This window comes from Panthera leo, chromosome B2 (assembly GCF_018350215.1).
Source record: "Panthera leo isolate Ple1 chromosome B2, P.leo_Ple1_pat1.1, whole genome shotgun sequence".
NCBI lineage: Eukaryota > Metazoa > Chordata > Mammalia > Carnivora > Felidae > Panthera > Panthera leo.
Window position 1 is genome coordinate 16,930,104 of NC_056683.1, and position 18,200 is coordinate 16,948,303.

The 18,200-nt window shown below is 44.3% G+C and overlaps 1 protein-coding gene across 3 annotated transcripts in view; it reads left to right on the forward strand.

Annotated features, from left to right (window-relative positions):
- The window catches only part of LOC122219561 (androgen dependent TFPI regulating protein), an 83,042-nt gene extending 66,726 nt beyond the window's left edge, over positions 1 to 16,316 (forward strand). The window contains exon 7 of one of the 3 annotated variants that reach the window (XM_042937893.1): positions 4,116 to 4,150. In XM_042937893.1, the coding sequence (XP_042793827.1) occupies positions 4,116 to 4,135 (20 nt within the window). In that variant the 3' untranslated portion in view covers positions 4,136 to 4,150. Of the gene's footprint in view, positions 1 to 4,115; positions 4,151 to 6,257; positions 6,600 to 16,160 lie in introns of those variants that run through there. The other 2 variants (XM_042937895.1, XM_042937894.1) reach the window with 2 other exon arrangements.
- Positions 16,317 to 18,200: the final 1,884 nt, after the last annotated feature.

An 18,200-nucleotide genomic window follows, 5' to 3' on the forward strand; every position in this document is an offset into this window, starting at 1 on the left:
TTCCTAACCTAACGCCGTACAGGAGAAATTTGGCAACAATCGGTAACATTTGGTAAAAACTGTTCCTGGAATCACAGTAAGCCTTGACTGCCATTTGACCGGCCACCGTGCCGTATCTATCCCAACACCAGAAAACCTCAGAAAGACCAAGAAGTCTTGAAGTGTCAGAGAAGGCCGCCAACTGACACAGTAGGGCGGGCGGCCCACAGGAAGCCTAGGGCAGGCACAGAGAAACCTGCTGTCTTCCTAATCCTTGATCCACTAATATATAGATATGAGCCTCCAGTCTTTTTGGGCTGAGCTGAGAACACCCACCGCCTCCTTTCCTATACCTGCTGCTGCCTGACTGCTCCAAGCACCTGGTCTCCACAGGAGCCCCGAAGCAGTTGTCAAGGCGGAAATTCCCCAAATGGGAAACCCGCAGGGGATCACCCACATTTTCCACACCCCGAAACTGACTCGGGCTGCATACTTATCAGAGCGATTGTGAGCTGTTGGCCGGAAAGAGCCCGCAGAATTCTCTCTGTGGCTTCGCTGTCCCTGGAAACAAATGAAACCTTGATTTCTGCATGACTGACCAAAGTGCAGCAGCCATTCCAACACCAGAAATCCCTCAGAACCACCTCCCGGTTGGGCACGCACATCAGCCCTTAGGTGGCTCCAGGGTGCCGCGGTAAAGGGAAAATCGGCAGAATACCTGCGATGAGCACTGAATAGCATTACGAGGTCCGCAGGGTTTGCTGCCTGCGTAAGGCTACGCCAGGCCCTGCTGGTTAGAAAACAACACCCACCAGTGAGAGAATCGGCGATAATATTTGTACTGGGGCATGTAATTTACAAGCAGCACTCACCCCCATGGTCTCATTCTACCCGCACAAAAATATAAGTCGAAAATATATTAGGTTCTCGTTTTCCAGATGAACAAACGGAGTTTCTGATATTGGTGTGCTCCGTAAATGTTTAAAAATTAACTTTCGGGGGTGGGGGTGGGGGTGGGGGGCTGGGTGGCTAAGTCGGTTGAACGAAGGACTCTTGATTTTGGCCCAGGTCGTGATCTCACGGTTCGTGTGATCGAGCCCCGTGTAGGGCTTCTGAGCTGACGGTGGGGAGCCTGCTTGGAATTCTTTCTCTCTCTCTCTCTGTGTGCCTCCCCTACTTGAGCATGCACACGCACATGCACATGTGACCATGTCCTTTCTCCTTCGAAATAAATAAGCTTTAAAAGAAAACCTAAAAAAAAAAAAAAAAAAGTCAACTCTCCAGGAAAAAGAAAGTGTAAGGCCCTGATTTATAGTGTTTTGCCCACTCCACGGCGTAAACACTCCACCACAGCCTTTTCCAAGCCACCAACCGGCCACTGAAGGCAGAGCTGGGACGAGACACGCGTAACCACATGGGCCTCGCAAGGCTGGAAGAGCTGGCCTGGAGGGCTCCCCTGGCCTCGGAGGAAGGAAGCGACTGGGCCAGGGCCACAGGGGCGGTTGCTTCCCGAACCCGCCTTCCCACCTCTTGGTTACACGGCAAAGCAGTAACTGGCCATCTGAAAGCTTTCACTTAAAAAAAAAAAAAAAAAAAAAGCAAAAATGTATTAGTACGTCAGCAGGGCTGGACCGAAGAAGGTGGTGGTCAGGGGCCCCCAACTGGGTGGAAACTGTCATCCCCGGCGGCAGAGGGAAAAGCAACTCTGGTGCCTCACAACCGGGCCATACGTTCTGGAGCGGCTACCTAACGCACGACGCCCGTTTTCAGTTCGAGGCGAAGACTTCTCCTGTTTGCCTAAACGATCCATTAACCCCATCCTCCCCTCAAATGGGTCATCCATTTCTCAAGCTATTTTCCGCTCCCCTGCACCTACTCGCTCGCAGTACTTGTCATAACAGGAAGTCAGTTTCATATACTGTAATCCCCGAACACGTGGCGCCTGCACGTGGGGAGCCCAGGGGGCTGAGGGAGGAGCGGGGAGGTGGGGCTTCCAGAAGGCCTCCAGGCTGAGCGCTGAACCCACCCGTCCCAAGCCTGGGCCTCTCCCTCCGGGGCCCGGGTGGCAGAAACCAGAATCCGTACCCAGACATTGTTTTCCCTTCTCATGCCGTTGGTGGCTCTTTTTCTTTCTTTTCTTTCTTTCTTTCTTTCTTTCTTTCTTTCTTTCTTTCTTTCTTTCTTTCTTTTTCTTTCTTTCTTTCTTTCTTTCTTTCTTTCTTTCTTTCTTTCTTTCTTTCTTTCTTTCTTCTTTCTTTCTTTCTTTTTTTCTTTCTTTCTTTCTTTCTTTCTTTTCTTTCTTCTTCTTCTTCTTCTTCTTCTTCTTCTTCTTCTTTTTTTTTTTTTAATAAAGCATTTGAGTAGGCAGCAAAGCCAGTCAGAACTGTTTATTTATAGCTGTGGATTCTCAATGCTGTATAAATTAGAAATCATTGCTGAATGAGGCCTGCGCCCACTCACACACGCAGGACTGCTATCTGTGAGTCCTTTCACACAGTTTGCCTGTACACAGTCTAAAATGGGAGAAAATGACATGCTCCGAGTCAAATGACGAAGTCACAGCTCAACTGCAAAGCAGAAAACCGGCAATTATTTTTCCTCAGCACAATATGGGGAGTACGACAGGTGCAATTATCCAATATTATTTAACAGCACCGGTTTGTGGTGTAGGGAGAAAATAAAGGTTTCCGTGTCTCGGAGAATAAAAAAAAGAGAGAGAGAGAGAGAGAGAAAGAACCTGCCTCCTGGGCTCCGGTTTCTGCGGATTAAGCTGTGTTATGTAAATTGAAACTGGCCAGGATTCCAAATAGGGAATATAGCAGCACCTGGCTCCTTCAGCCTTCCTCCCCCCGGAAACTGGCAACCTGCGTCATCAGGGCCTTCTGAGCAAAAGCCCCTCACCCTGGAGACCCCCATCCTCCTCCTCTTGAGGCAGCAGCTCCAGATAAGACTGTGGGCAAGGCCAGGTTTGCGGAGCTCCTGTCCCTGAGGCTGGGGAAACCCTCTCCTGCCCTGCCCCTCCGTCCCTCGGCTGAATTAAGAGGAGGTGAAAGACCAAGTGTCCCACAAGGAGTAATCAGGGCCCCCTGTTTGGGCCTCCAGCGTGATTTTATTCCTATTTCCAAGCCTTTCCTTCAACTGGTCTCCCTACCTGGAAAGACCTGTCTCCACCCAGCTATCATCGTATAAGCCAGTTGTCCTTTGTGGCTTCCGGCTTGGGTGGGAGCCAGTGCCCAGTCTCCTAAAAAGCTCCCTCGAGCTCCCCAAGACGCCAGGCTCATTCCCTTCTCCGCACCCCAGAGTGGGACGTACCAGTCCCACCCGGTACGACATCTCTCTTCTCCATCCAGCCTCTTGGCTTCTGTCCCCATGGCGGTTGGGTTGCTGGAAAGAAGGTGAGCTTCGGAACCCAGCAGACTCCACCCCGGACCATGTATTTGCAATCTGGAGGAAATAGTTTACATTTCTGAGGCCTGGTTCTTTCAAGTCACATGATAATACCTACCATGAGTGAATAAGACTATTTAAGTCGTGGCGACATCCAAGATTCTCCATCCCACTTGACTCCAAGCTCATGGAGAACTTGAGCCCTGTCGAGTTGTCTGCATCCCTCACGAGGCCTCGCTCTGTGCCCTGAGAAAGTACTGGAAATATGTACAGAGGATTGACTTGAGGGTTGGCCTCATAATCATATGGGCATCGTCACCAGGGGTCTACCCTTCCGCCAGAAGCTGAGACTGTTAACATGAGAGCTGCTGTTTCACTTAAGATACTGTCTCCATGTTTGATCCAAGGATCCTGTTAACAGTGATGGTCAGGTGATAGTTTCATGGGACCCGGAAGTAGAAAGCACATTTCAGGATGAAGCATATTCTGTAATCAAAATATCAAACATAATTTTTTTTTTTTTTTTTTTGATAAAGGGGAAAATCGGACAAGGAATGGCTTGGGGAATAAAGATTGCACACAGATGGAGCTCCAGATCGAATGACTGGATAGCCCTGATTGCCCCAAGGAGCACCTACATGGCACTGATCCAAATCAGGGAGACTTATCCCTAAGAAAGGAGACCGCTGAAGACAAATCGTGTTTGCCTCAGAATTTATCTTCCTTTCCTTCTCACCCCTTTCTCACAGATGATCGCTCCTATCATTGAGTCTTGGTCTAGTCTGACTCTTCGTCTGAACTGACACTTCTTCAGCCACTCCCAGGGTATGACTCTTCGGGACCGTGGAAAAGGTCTCCGGTCTTTCTGCCACTCCAAACATCTCACTGATATACAAAGCAACCCTTCACCTGGATAAAGTATTCCACTGGACGTGGAGAGACACATTTAACACATAACTGAGAGAGGGGACCCATGGACTTGCTCTCATTCATGTTCAATGATCAGTGAGAGATATTTGGAGATCTGAAAGAAAGTGTTCATACGGGAAAAGGTATGCTTAGCAGAATGGAAATGAGGATATTGGGAGAAAAGGAATAGGTTCAGAGAGGGTCAGCTGCAGACTCCAAGAACAAACTTGCCTAGTTCACAATGGTTTACCATGTGAGTTGCCAAGAGATGCCTGGGGGTGGGTTCCTGGCTCTCCATCCCACTCTGCGGGAGCTAATCTTTGGTTAGTGTGCCCCAAGATAGAGCTAGACAATGATCTTGGCCACTGACGGGTCAACAAAACTCTGCAAGCCTTTGGAGGAGTGGAAAGAGGAGGCACAGCTGTGACACGCCATTCTCGATGTTTCTAGTCTTGATTGTCTGGCTGGCACTACCGGAATTTAAATTTGCTTTATAGCTAGAGAGAGAAGTTAGTGCTGGATTGTCACCATTCTTAAAAAGAGAGGAGGCAGAGCAAAGAAAAAAAAAAAAAATTGGATTCCATTGGCCCTTGAAGAGCTTCAGCCTGGTTGAACTTCCCCGAGATTCCTTCTTACCCAAACATCTTCGCAACCAGTCCCAGACCTCCTGAAGTGTTCAAGATAGACTGACACCTATTAAAGGTACACTGAGTGGCGTTGAGGGCAAGGGGCATGACTTATTCATCACTCTACCCACCCATACACAGAGTATGATGCATCACACGCTACGATGCACTCAGATTTAAATAACATGTTCAGTTCAGTCAAGGTGGTGTGGGAATTTAAACCCAGATCCATCCAACTCAAGGCCCCCACAGTTTCCACTTCACCAAGGGCTTTTAGTCTTTCCTGACTGATACCTCAGAAATACATTTTACATCACAACTCCGTAGAAACACATACACACACCTTTAATAGGTGTGACAGACCATTCTCTATCCTATTATTTTCTATTCTATCACCTGAAATGTTGCCTGAAATTGTGACCATTAAAATTGATTTCTTTTTTAAATGTTTATTTTTTTAATTAAAATAATTTTTATCATTTATTTATTCTTGAGAGAGAGAGAGAGAGGTGGGAAGGGGCAGAGAGAGAGAGAGAGAGAGAGAGAGATACGCAGAATCGGAAGCAGGCTTCAGGCTCTGAGCTGTCAGCAGAGAGCCCGACACGGGGCTTGAACCCAGCCACCATGAGATCATGACCTGAACTGAAATCAAGAGTTGGATGCTCAATCAGCTGAGCTATGCAGGTGTCCCCTCATTAAACCGACTTCTTGATCCATCAATAAGGTTGCAACGAACGACATAGCACTCCACCGTTCAGTAGGATTCATTCATTCATTGAGCAAGTGCCTACTGTGCCTGGGTCATATGCACGCATGGTCTGAGGACAGGGACGAGGTGCTCACTGCTCGGGCCACTCGCACTGGGGTTAGGGGTTTGCAGCCTTTCTGCCTGTAGTGTCTGTGGGAATATAGAAGTGAGCCTTGCTTCTCCCGCTCGCTGTGTTAACAGCTGCTCTGCTAGACTCAGCCCCTCTGAGATGCAGACAGGAAGAAGAGAAAAAACATTTCCACTACAAGAGCTTACAAAACCTTCCGCTGAGGCTTAAGTCTGACCTGAGCTGATACATTTGGTGACACTGGGGGGATTTGTTTTCACTCAACACTTAATTTTATTAAGATTCAAATTATGAAGTTAGATGAAGTTGAGTTAAGAAAACAAATACCGTATGACTTTTACCTTGGCAGGAATCCGATACGTGATGATGAAAACTCCCAATCTAGTTGTGTTTTGTTCCATTGGAAAATTTTCCTTAAGTATATTCTAAAATGCACTCACATTGCCATTTTATATACATTCTCTCATCTTTGCCAATTTGTAAAGTCATGTGGTGAAGTAAAATTCTTTTTTTTTATAAGATAGATGACATTGGCATTGCCTGTATTTTCCTCTGCTGGACTCTAGTCTGGCCATTTCGACCTTTTGGTGCCCTCACCGATCACCAAACAGAGACGAAGAGGCCAAGAGATATGTCTGCAGCCAATTCAGTCATGGTCTCCCTGCTCAACAGTGGTGATTTCTGGCTAAACCTCCCACCATGGGGAAGAAAAGACCTGTTGCAAATGTCCTTCCAACTCACAGATGAACTCTGTTGGGCCCACCTGGGAGCCATGTTGAGCCCTGGGATAACTTACAACGATGATAAAGAAAGATTGCTGCACATCCTGAGGGGTTTAATGAAAATGTCACATGCACGTAAATCTTGGTCCTGTGGTTCCTTATTGGGAAAGAGATTGGAAGTACAGCTCTGGGATGAGGGTGGAGGGTCTCTGAGGATGAGAGCCAGCAAGGCTCTAAGCTATTCGTGAGTGAGTGTGCTTCTGTCTGTGTTACAAGGAGGTTGTGGTCATGTGCCTGAAATCTAAGGGCAGCCAGCCCCTTTTCCCTGGCTGGTGGGTGGAGATGCCCAGTGTGGGCAGCTCTTGCATTTGACAGGTTGCCTTACTACCTCTCACCTTGCCCCCTTCTCCACTCGACATTTGTCATGTCACTTCATCTCTCATAGGGTCACCCTTGAAAGACCCTCCAAGGACCAGTGAACATCAGGCTAGAGTGTTTATCCAGTATATCTGGATAGCCCCAGTTAACATTTACCATCGCTAAATTTAAGTATATTTATAATATAAATATATTTATAATTATATTTACAATATATATTCATTTATAGTTGCAGCAATCTAGAAGTAGTACAGCTATTATTATCTTTCTTAGTTTCCTAGGGCTAGCACAATGAAGGACCACAAGCTAGGTAGCTTAAAAACAATGGTTTATCCTCTTCCAGTGCTGAAGGCTAGCAGTCTGAAATCAAGGTGGCAGCAGCACATGCTTCCTCCAAAGGCTCTAGAGAAGAAGCCTTTCTTCCGATGGCCCCTGATAATCTTTGGTGTGCGGCTGCACTGCTCCAATCTCTGCCTCCGTCTTCATATGACATTCTACCTTGCATGTCTCTGTGTCTCTTACTATGGCAGGATTCTGAAATCGGTGTCCAAATCTGCCTCTCCTTTCTCTTTTAAAGACACCAGTCATTGTCTTTAGGGCTCCCCGAAGCCCAGAAGGATCTCATTCAGACCACCCCACTGCAGAGATGTCCCCCATCGCCTAGTGCACCCTTCCTGGCTACAGGGGCAGTGCCTGGGGGAGAAAGATACAGGGCCCCAGAGTTAAATCCACCTGCACCATGGAGATGCCAGGCTCTCCCCCCACAATGGTGAAGCAGGAGAAGTAATGGCTTTCCAGATGAGGCTCTTCAGTTGGAGGAAGAAAAAAGAGGAAGTTTTGTTCCTAGTACACCATGTCAGCCAGGAAATCTGTCCCCTCTACAAGGGCAGGAACTCAGAGTTACACAAGTCCATTTGTTTCCAGGCCTCTGTGATCTCTTTGTGTCCTCTTTGTTTTGTATACCTCTTGATTTATGAGACTAGGGGAGATGATCGCTTCTCATTTAACTTATTTTGAACATGATCAATGACCAATTGCATCTACAAAGATGCTATTTCTAAATAAGTTTACATGCTGAGGTTCAAGCTGGACTTAAAGGCCACTCAACCCAGAACATTATCCCTATTTTGCAAATGAGGGAATTGAGGGTCAGAGGTCTTTGGATATCAAATTCCAGCTTTTTAAAAAAAAAATTAACTTTATTTATTTATTTGAGACAGAGAGAGAGAGAACACACACACACACACACACATACACACACACAAGTGGGGAGGGGCAGAGAGAGGAGAGAGCGCACTGAGCCTGATTCGGGACTTGAAATCACAAACCGTGAGATCATGACCTGAGCCAAGATCAAGAGTCGGATGCTTATCAACTGAGTGACCCACGCGCCTCTCAAATTCCAGATTTTAATTCTTCTCACTCATCTGTCTCAACTACAACCTGCTACAGATGGTCATTTGCTGTTCATTGCCTCTAGACCTCCTCACAGCCCCGAAAGGTAGACATTATTGTCCCGAATGTTAGGGATAAAGAAACTGAGGCTCAGTGAGGTTGGTGCATTTTCCCAAGGAGGAATTACCCAAGAAGAATGGAATCCAAGCCCAGTCTGGTAGCTTTGGATGCTTGGCCCCTTTCCTTTATGCCATGTGATCTCCACCAAATCTTGCTTCTGTTTCCTTCGTAATGTCTAGATGGTTAACCCTTCTTTCTGTGTCCTCAAGGTCAAAATGTTAAACATGTTCAGTTTAAGGTTTCTGGAGCAATATGGGAAGGGTGTAGGCCCAAGAAAACCTCATTATTGTGGAAGAGCCTCTTTCCTGGGCCTCACAGCTTGAATGGCCACGAAAATGGGTTAAATGGACATTGAATAGAAATACAGAGGGCTGATGGAGGAGTAGAGCAGAACTATTCAGCCTTGGGATCCCTGGGAACTGTAAACATACTTATGCCCAGATCCCTCCTCCAGAGATTTGAATCCATCTGGGCTATAGATTAGGCATTGGGAATTTAAATTTTTTTTAATGTTTTCTTTTTATTTTTAAGACAGAGAGAGACAGAGCATGAGTGGAGACGGGGCAGAGAGAGAGGGAGACACAGAATCTGAAGCAGGCTCCAGGCTCTGAGCTGTCAGCGCAGAGCCCGACGTGGGGCTCGAACTCACTAACTGTGAGATCATGACCTGAGCCGAAGTCGGATGCTCAACCGACTGAGCCACCCGGGCGCACCCTAGGCATTGGGAATTTTAAAAGCACCTCTAGGTCACTCCAGTGTGCAGCCAAAGTTGGAAGCACTGATGTATGGGAATTCTCCTTGGATTTTCCTCGGACACGGTGGCAGCTGAAGTCTGATTGAACATAATAAGTTTCAGGTTGTTTTAAACATCACCCGGAAGAACCTTCTTTCCAAGCTGCCTTCTAGAGTCCAGCCATCCTAATGCTCGGCAAATCTGGTGGCGTGACTGTCTGCCTGGTTCCTTTGGATGTAACTTTGAGGCAGAGTGTGGGGCCAGGACCTGAGAACGGTTCAAAGGCCTCTGCAGGCTTTGTGGTTGGGCATCCTCATGCTTACCTTAGACCTCAACACACTTCCCTAGAAGCAAAAGAGCCCAGACTGCAAGGACACGGTGGGGGCCCCTTGTGGGAATTCTGCCAGGGGTCAGGCTTTGGACGGGAACTGCAGCATGGCCTCTCCCTTGGGTCTCTAGCCTGCTGGCCGACCCTGCAGACTTTGGACTTGCCAGCCTCTACGACTGCATGAGCCCATCACTTAAAATGCTCCCCCCCCCTCGCGTATGTATGTACATACACATATATATGTACACACACATATGCACACAGACACTAAACCTTATTGGTTCTGTTTCTTTGGAGAACCCTGACTAATCCACTCTACTTTTCCTCTTCCCTGCCCTGGCTTTCTTTCCCTGGGTCTGCCTTCCAGCCCTGCTTCACGCCTACCCCCACTCATTCGCCCCTCTCCAGATCATTTGCCTGCAGTGCCTGTGACTCATAGGCCTATAATAAGCCCTCAGCTTCCGTTTGCCAAACTCTCTCTCTCTCTCTCTCTCTGTGTGTCTCTCTTCCCTTCATTCAAGAATCGCCCAAAATCCTACATCATCCAATCAAAGACACAACAGTCTGCCCTCCCTCGGATAAGCCCATTCAGTGGAACAGATTTCAGCAAGAAAACCCTAGTGTTGGAGCGTTGCTTGGAAAATGAACTTGCAAGACTGTTCCACACGTGACTCTGAGGGGGCTTGGGGTTTCAAAATGCTCTGCCTCAGATGGGGATGGGCTGGACCGCACAGGGAAGATGTCTGCCTGGTACATCTTCACATGTGCTAATGACCCTACAGGGCTGTGGTCTTGGGTGTGGCTTTCTGATTGAGGTGCTAAAGGCCACTGTCCTCCACAGTTAACAGATTTTACAACCACCCTCACGTTACCATCTTGCTCCTATAGCATTGCTTTCCAGGGGAACTGGGTGAGAAGGTGTGAAGGAATCAGAACAAACCCATAAGCATATGTCCTCTTGACTTTGGGCCACTGTGCTGTCCTCCTGGAAGCAAGTCTAATTATTATACAAGTTCAGTGCAGATGGTCAATACATAAAGTTCCCATCAGGGAGCACAGTTACTGATCTGGTGGCCCATTAACCCTACCTGTGTTTCCTGGCAGGCTGTCCCAGGGTCAAAGGTCATCAGTAGCTGGAATGGGAAGAGCAGCCATGGCCAAACCAGTTACTACAAAAGACCTGCTGGGGTCTCGTCGCTGTCTCCTATGTCCACTATGGTTGATGGACAGTTGGGGGCGGGGGGACACTGGGGAGAGACCTTGTGCTGTTGCTGTAACCACCATTACACCACACTCCCAGGAGATACTGTGGGAGACACTGCCTGAAGTCCCCACCAAAGATCCCTGAATGGCTTGAGGAGAGGGTGGTAGGCAGAGATAAAGAAAGCCCAAGGCATGAGTTCATATTTTAGGGGGGAAATGTAATGTCAGAAAGAGCACAAACACGATAAGCAGGCAAAATTCAGTTAGTCCCATTACCGCAACATTTACCATTTTGGGTGACTCATTCAGCCTTCACAGCTGGGCTTCCTCATCTATAAATTGAGGGCACAATACCTACCTTGTGCTAGAGTGACTGTAATGTATGGATGGAATGTCGTAATGGACCTAGAATACAGCCCAGTGTCTGGAAACCGATAAACATCCACGTCCTTCTCTGCTCGCTTAACTCAAAGCCTCTATTAATCCAATGAAGGATATTTATAGGTTATCATTTGTGATCCTGTAGATTCAGTGTTAAGTCACAGAGGACAAAGCGGCTAATGAGGGCACGGGGGGTCAGAAGATATTAATGGAACGGACACTAACTAATTGTCTGAATGCCTTCACAAAATCAACAAGAAGGTCCCCAAAATTCCCTGACTTCAAGTACAAATAAGAGACCATTACATAGCACCCAGCAGAATAAAAGCGGGAGAAAGCAATACACAATTGTAAATGCGTAGACTCTAGTAATCCTAGTTTTTGGAACCCTGTAAGTCTTCATAAAGCCCTAAAATTTCAACAAACATTGCTACTTTAGAGTGGTTTACATCAGGGCATACAGTGCGTTGCAACTTCCTCCTTCTTGCCATCCCATATATGGGAAAACCTTCCGAGCAGTCCTCGTGTTACAGGGTCCTAGAGATAAGTTCAGTTTTAAATTCACACAAGACAATCCTTGACATTTGGAAATGTAGCCTTTAAAGCACATGTGCTGAGTTTCAATTCTCTCATCTTGTAATAAGATGACGTGGCAGGACGTCCTTACAACGGTAGTATAAATTTAATGGGGTGGGGGAGGAGATCTAGTCTCTGTGGGTCTTTGACTACATTTGTCTGTCTCATGAATAATTCTAGGCCTACAATGAAATGGAATGATGAGAGCCCTCTGGTGGCTAAATGGGCTCTTCCCCTTATTTTAGAGATAGGAAAACTAATTATCTTGTGTTTTGAAAGTTCTGTGTCTTGTTCCAATTAAGCAACTTTCTGCATGAACTTCATCTTTTCTCCACCTGTGCCCCTTCACCCTCGGGTAAAGAGATGATAAGATTTTTTATTTTCAATCTCTTTGATGCTCACCCTCGGCACATATCTGGGCAATTATTTAATCTACCTTCTGAAGAGATAAAACACATTTTTACAAATTTCATCTTCAGACATTCATCTAACAAATATCTACTGTGTATCTATAACAAGTCAAACACCATATGAGATTCTGTAAGAGATACAAGGACATTTAAAGTATAATCTCCAATTGCAAGAAGCTTATGGTACAATATAGAAAAGAATAGCCTTGAATTTTTTAAAATGTGGGTTTTGTTTTACTAAAACTTGATAATTTTTATCAGCTACAGAAATTTCTTCTAAGAGATATGCTCTTGGGTTCTCTGTCTTCTATCTGCTCAGGTCCTGTACCAGGAATATGAGCACCATTCTGAACTTTCCCTTCTCCCACTCACCGATACAGTTATTCACCGTGCCCTGCCAATTCTGCTTCTCTTTGTTTCTATCGATGTCAGCTTAGCTTAAGGCACTATCATTTCAGTTTATCACAGCATACTTTAAAAAATATACGTGGGGCTCCTGAGTGGCTCAGTCGGTTGAGTGTCTTGATTTTAACTCGAGTCATGATTCCAGGGTCATGGGCTCAAGCCCTGTACTGGGCTCCATGTGGAGTGTGGAGCCTGCTTGGGATTCTCTCTCTCTCTGCCTCTGCCCCTCTCCCCAAATCATGCACTCTCTTTCTCTCTCAAAAAATTATAAAAATATATATATATTTAAAAATTATTTTGAGTGGTTAATACACACATTATAAAATTCAAAATATACAATAATGAATGCATTAAAAGCAAGTCTGTTTCATACCCTTATTCCTTGGCTACACAGTCCCCCTCTACAAAGGCAACTACAATTCCAGTCTCTTGCATATGCTTCCAGAGATATTGCCTTCATGTGCAATCATAAATATATGTTTTTTTCACAAGTGACAACATGCTTTTCTGCACCTTGCTTTCACATCTTTCAGTACATGATGGAGAAAATTCTAAATCAGTATAAAGAGGTCTGCTGCATTCCTTTTTAAGAAATGCATAGAATTCCATTATATGTATATTGCCATACTTTGTGTAATCAGTTCCCTTTAGATGGAAATTCAGATGGTTTCCAATCTTTTGCTATTGTAAGTCAATGCTGCAATAAAGATCTTCAAACAGACATCATTTTGCATATGTGCCAGAATATACTTGGGATAAATTTCTAGAAATGGAATTTTTGGATCAAAGGAAATGTGTATTTTCACTCTTGATAGTTATTGCCAAATTACTCTTCTTCGAGGTTTCACCAATGTCTACCTTTGCTGACAAAATATGAGACCCTGTTTCCCTAAATCTTCAAAAGTAGAGTGGGTTATACAGTTTTATGGGTAGACACGGCATCTCTCTATAGTTTTAATTTGTATGATTCTTACTTTGAATGAGGTTGAACCCCTTGTCATGTTTAAGATGTATCTTAATATGTATTATTTGTATGTGTTTTTAATGCACAGACTTTTGTACCTTTTATTTTTCTCTTTGGGGTTTTTTATTTTGTATTGAACTTCAGGAGCCTATAGTGGGCAGCCTCTAAGACTTTCCAGATGACCTTCACTCCCTGACATCCACATTCAGTCATAGGTACCTCCCACACTGTACCAGGTGGTCTCAGTGACCAACAGTGTAGGGCAGAAGGAATGGTGTGTCATTTTCAATATTAGTCTGTAAAACACATTTGGCTTCTCTTTTGGTGACTGTCTCATGAGTCACTTGTTCTGGAGTAAAACCAGCTGCAACGTCAGCCAGCTGCTGGTGGAGAAGTCTACGTGGTGAGGAACTGACACCTTCAGCAAGTGACTACGGAGGATGTGAGGTTTCCTGCCAAGATTCACATGAAAGACCTTAGAAGGGGGCCCTCTAGCCCCAGCTGAGCCTTCAGATGAGACCGCAGCCCCAGCTGACCGCAGTCTTGACTGCAATCTTACGATAGACTCTGAGCCACAATCATCCTGCTAAGCTACTCCCATATTCTTGTACCTCAGAAACTGAGAGGTACTAAATGTTTGTTGTCCTAAGCTGCTAAATTTGGGGGTAATTTGTTATGCATCAGTCAACGATAATATAGAGCTCTAAATATGTTAAGAAAATCACTCCTTTCTCTTGAGTTTGAGCTTCTTTGAGTTTCAAATACTTCTTCCTATTTGTTGAATGTCTGTTTTCCTTCGTCCTTATGATTTCTTTCCTTTTTATGTCCTTTATTTCTTCCTATGCAGAATTTTAAATTTTCACATAGTGAAATTTACCAATTTAGGTATTTTTATACCTAGAAATTATGAAAAAGGACCTATTAGAAATATTCAAAATTTTATTTTCCTCTATTTCCAATAATGAAGGGCTAGGCCATTTGAACCAACATGCTAAAATCAATGGAAAATATAATTTTCTAATCTCTTTAAAAACATGAAAAAAATAACAATTAGGAAATTATCAGACCAAGTCTAAGAGGCTCCAAGAACCCATAAAGGCAAGAAAAGCAACAAAAGCCTTCTGCCCTGAAGACATATTTGGGGGACTTACATACCTGTTTTGAAGACTTTACAGAGAAAGAAGACGTCAAAGCTCAGTGTCCACCAGGTTGAAAAGTTAATATTAGACACCTCTCTTGTGTTAACCTAGAATCCCAAAGGAAGAATCCTCAGGATAAAGATAAATCAGAAGTAAAACAAGCCACTCCTCCCCTCCACTGCCCCCATAAAAAAAACCTCCCAAGATAGAGATGGCATAATGTTGGATAGGGCAAAGGAGTGGGGAAACACACACACACACACACACACACACACACACACACACACAATCTGTCCCTGGGTAGTTCTACCCAGAGGCTAGCCCCCTGAGAAATTATAACCTAAATTAAAAACCCAAGAGTGGTGCAGAAAACTTTAAGCCATGACTTAATTTGAATTGATTACAGAGAGATAGTGTCCCCACATGTCTGGCAGAAGCCAATGCAAAACTGAAAAAGAGCTCTTTCACCCAAGCCACGGTAACCACCAAAAATCGTGTCTCATAGATAGTGAGCAGTGCAAAGTCATGATAGCCTAGCCACAAGAAAATAAGTTATAAACAGTGGGAGAAAAAAAAAAAACAGCAGAAAAAAGAAACCTCACTATCTAAGCAGATCCTGAAAGACTTAAGTTTCCCGAATAATCAGAAGCAAATTATAACATAGCTATGTTTAAAGAAATGAGAATTAAAACTACCTACAGTAAACAGGAACTTGGGGTGGGGGCAGGGAGAGTGACCTAACAGATTTGACAAGTAACCAAATGGAACCTCAGAAATGAAAAATACAAAAATGGAAATTAAAAACTCAAAGGAGGAGTCTGAGAGCAGAATCAACTAAGCTACAGAGAACAAGAAGATCAAAGAAATGATCCCAACTGTAGAACAGAGGGACACAAATGGGAAACATAAGTGGGTAGTTAAGGGAAATGGAAGCTTGAAGGAGGTTTACCATGTGCAGAACCTGAAGAAAATGACATAAAAAAGCCCAACTACCAGAATGAATTAGTGGATTTACCGATAGATGATACAAGGTCAATATGCAAAAAGTAATTGACTTGCTATATATTAATAGTAAATATTTGGGAAATAAGATTTTAAAAAATACCATTTATAAAAGTGTAAAAACATAAAAGACTTAAGAGTCTTTTTGTTATTAGGGTAGAATTTATATACAGTGAAATGCACACATCTTACCTGTTTGATTTGGTGACTTCGGGCAAATGCATACACCTCTGAATCCTATCCCACACCCACCTCCATCAAGATAGAAAACATTCCCATCACTCCAGAAAGGTTACTTATGCCCCTTCCCCGTCAAAACCTGTTCCACCTCCGACCCCAGGCAATCACTTTGATTCCTTTCACCATAGATTAACATTATCTATTATAGAATTTCGCATCAATTGCATAGCATGTACTCTTTTGTGTCTAGCTTCTTACCCTCAGCATGGACATGATGTTCTTGAGGTTCCCATGTCTGTGCATCCACATTTCATCCTTTTTGTTGCTTTTAATGTGTATGGGTTTATCACAATCTGGTTTTCCATAATCCTACTGTTAGACATTGCAGTCAATTACAGTTTGAGCCATTGTAAATAAAGTTGCCATGAACAATCCTGTGCAAGTACTTTTGCGGCTACATATTGAACCTTTTTCTCTTTTCTCCTAGGAAAATAATTAACAGTGGAACTGCTGAGTCAACATGCACTCACCCCACTATACTGGGATTACCCACAAAAATGGTTGCCCCATTGGACTGTAAGCTCTTGAAAGAGGAGGCATTAACCATGTATTTCTTGAGTTAATATACTGAGGAGAAAGCACAAGAGACACAAAATACATAAGTAGACAATATATCTTCAATCTAGCTTGTCTTGGTTATGCCATGGTACACTTCAGGGATATGAACACCTTATTAAAAAGTCTTTTTGGGGTACCTGGGTGGCTCAGTCAGTTGAGCATCCGACTCTTGATTTCAGCTTGGGTCATGATCTCACAGTTTGTGAGCTGAAGCACATCAGGATTGGGGTCTGTGCTGACAGTGCAGAGCCCGGTTGGGATTCTCTCTCCTTCCCTCTCTCTCTCTGCCCCTCCCCCCCATCCCGTGTGTGTGTGTGTGTGTGTCTCTCTCTCAAAATAAATACAAAATAAAAAAAATCTTCAAACATTTCTTGTAACAATTTTGTGAAATAAATCCCATGAAAAAGGCGCAAGGACTTTTGAATCTCTACGGTAACTATTTACTTTTTTTTTTTTAAGATTTTTTTTTTTCTTTTCTGAGAGAGAGAGAGAGCGAGCAAGAACAAGTGGGGAACTGACAGGGAAGGAGAGAGAATCCCAAGACTTGGGGCTCAATCTCACGATCATGACCCATGATCATGACTTCCTGAGCCGAAGTCAAGAGTTGGTCACCTAACCGACTGAGCCACCCAGGAGCCCCTCTAATGATGACTATTTTTAAGTAGTTAATATTTATTAAGCCCTAACAATACAAAACAATTTACAATGATCATCACATTCGTGCCTTATACTCTGGGAAGTTAGTGCCAGGAGACTAAGGTTTATAGAAGTTAAGTCGTTTGCTTAATGTCACACAGCTAAAAATTGGCGGGCCTGCAATGAATATGAAAGAGGGATTTTGATTCATTATTTCAATAAGTATTACGTTTCAGTACTTATTTTTAAAAAGCTGTTTTGGTCCAAATTTTCCGACACCAGAAATAAAAATGATCATAACAAAATCTGCATCACCTGTGTACTATAGGGACCCAAGGATCTCACTTATTGAATAATAATTTATTCTGTAAGCAGAAAAGCACGATACACAGGTAGCATCTCCCCCTCATTGTCATTACCATCACCATCATCAACATTTTTTTAAAAAGTTTTAAATTTTTATTATTGAGAAACAGAGAGAGACAGAGAGTGAGCATGGGAGGGTAGAGAGAAGGGGAGGTACAGAACCCGCAACTCAGCAGGCTGAGCTGTCAGCACAGAGCCCGGTGCGGGGCTCGGACTCGCAAACTGCGAGACCATGACCTGAGCTGAAGTCACACACTTAACCGACTGAGCCACCCAGGCGCCCCACCATCATCATTATTTGACCACCTATTAACCGTGTGTCCTTAGGTATGTGACTGTTAACTTCTAAAAAGGAGATGCTAATCCTACCATCATGTTGTGACAATCAGAAGATACAATGTATCTCATATCACCTTCCACCTGCTCCTACTACGGTGCTTTTCCTTCCTGGCCAACTGGTCAACCCCTGGTAGGGTGGAGGGCTCCCAATCAGTATTCTCCTGCTCTCAGCCTTACCAAAGCTTTTGCACAGAGCCACTATTCAGAATGTCCATTACAAAAGTATCTGGGGCCAGTTTCCAGCAACTTGTCCAAGCATTTGCAAACCCCGGCCTCCCAGTTCTCTCATGGAAGCTTGCACGTTTCGAGTTTAAATGCCGCACCTCTGACTTTTCGGTAATACGAATAAAGGGAACGGTGTGTATAAACTGGCGGTCGATTTTTCTAAACACAAAGTACCGCGCTTACAACCATATTCATTTCTACATAAACCAGAAAATATGATTTACACTTTGTTTTGTTATTTTGAGTTATCTTTTGAGCCTTGGAACACTGACATTATATTATCCTCAATGGAAAGCATCATTTGCAGAGGAAATTTGAAAGCTACAAGGCCTCGCTACATCAC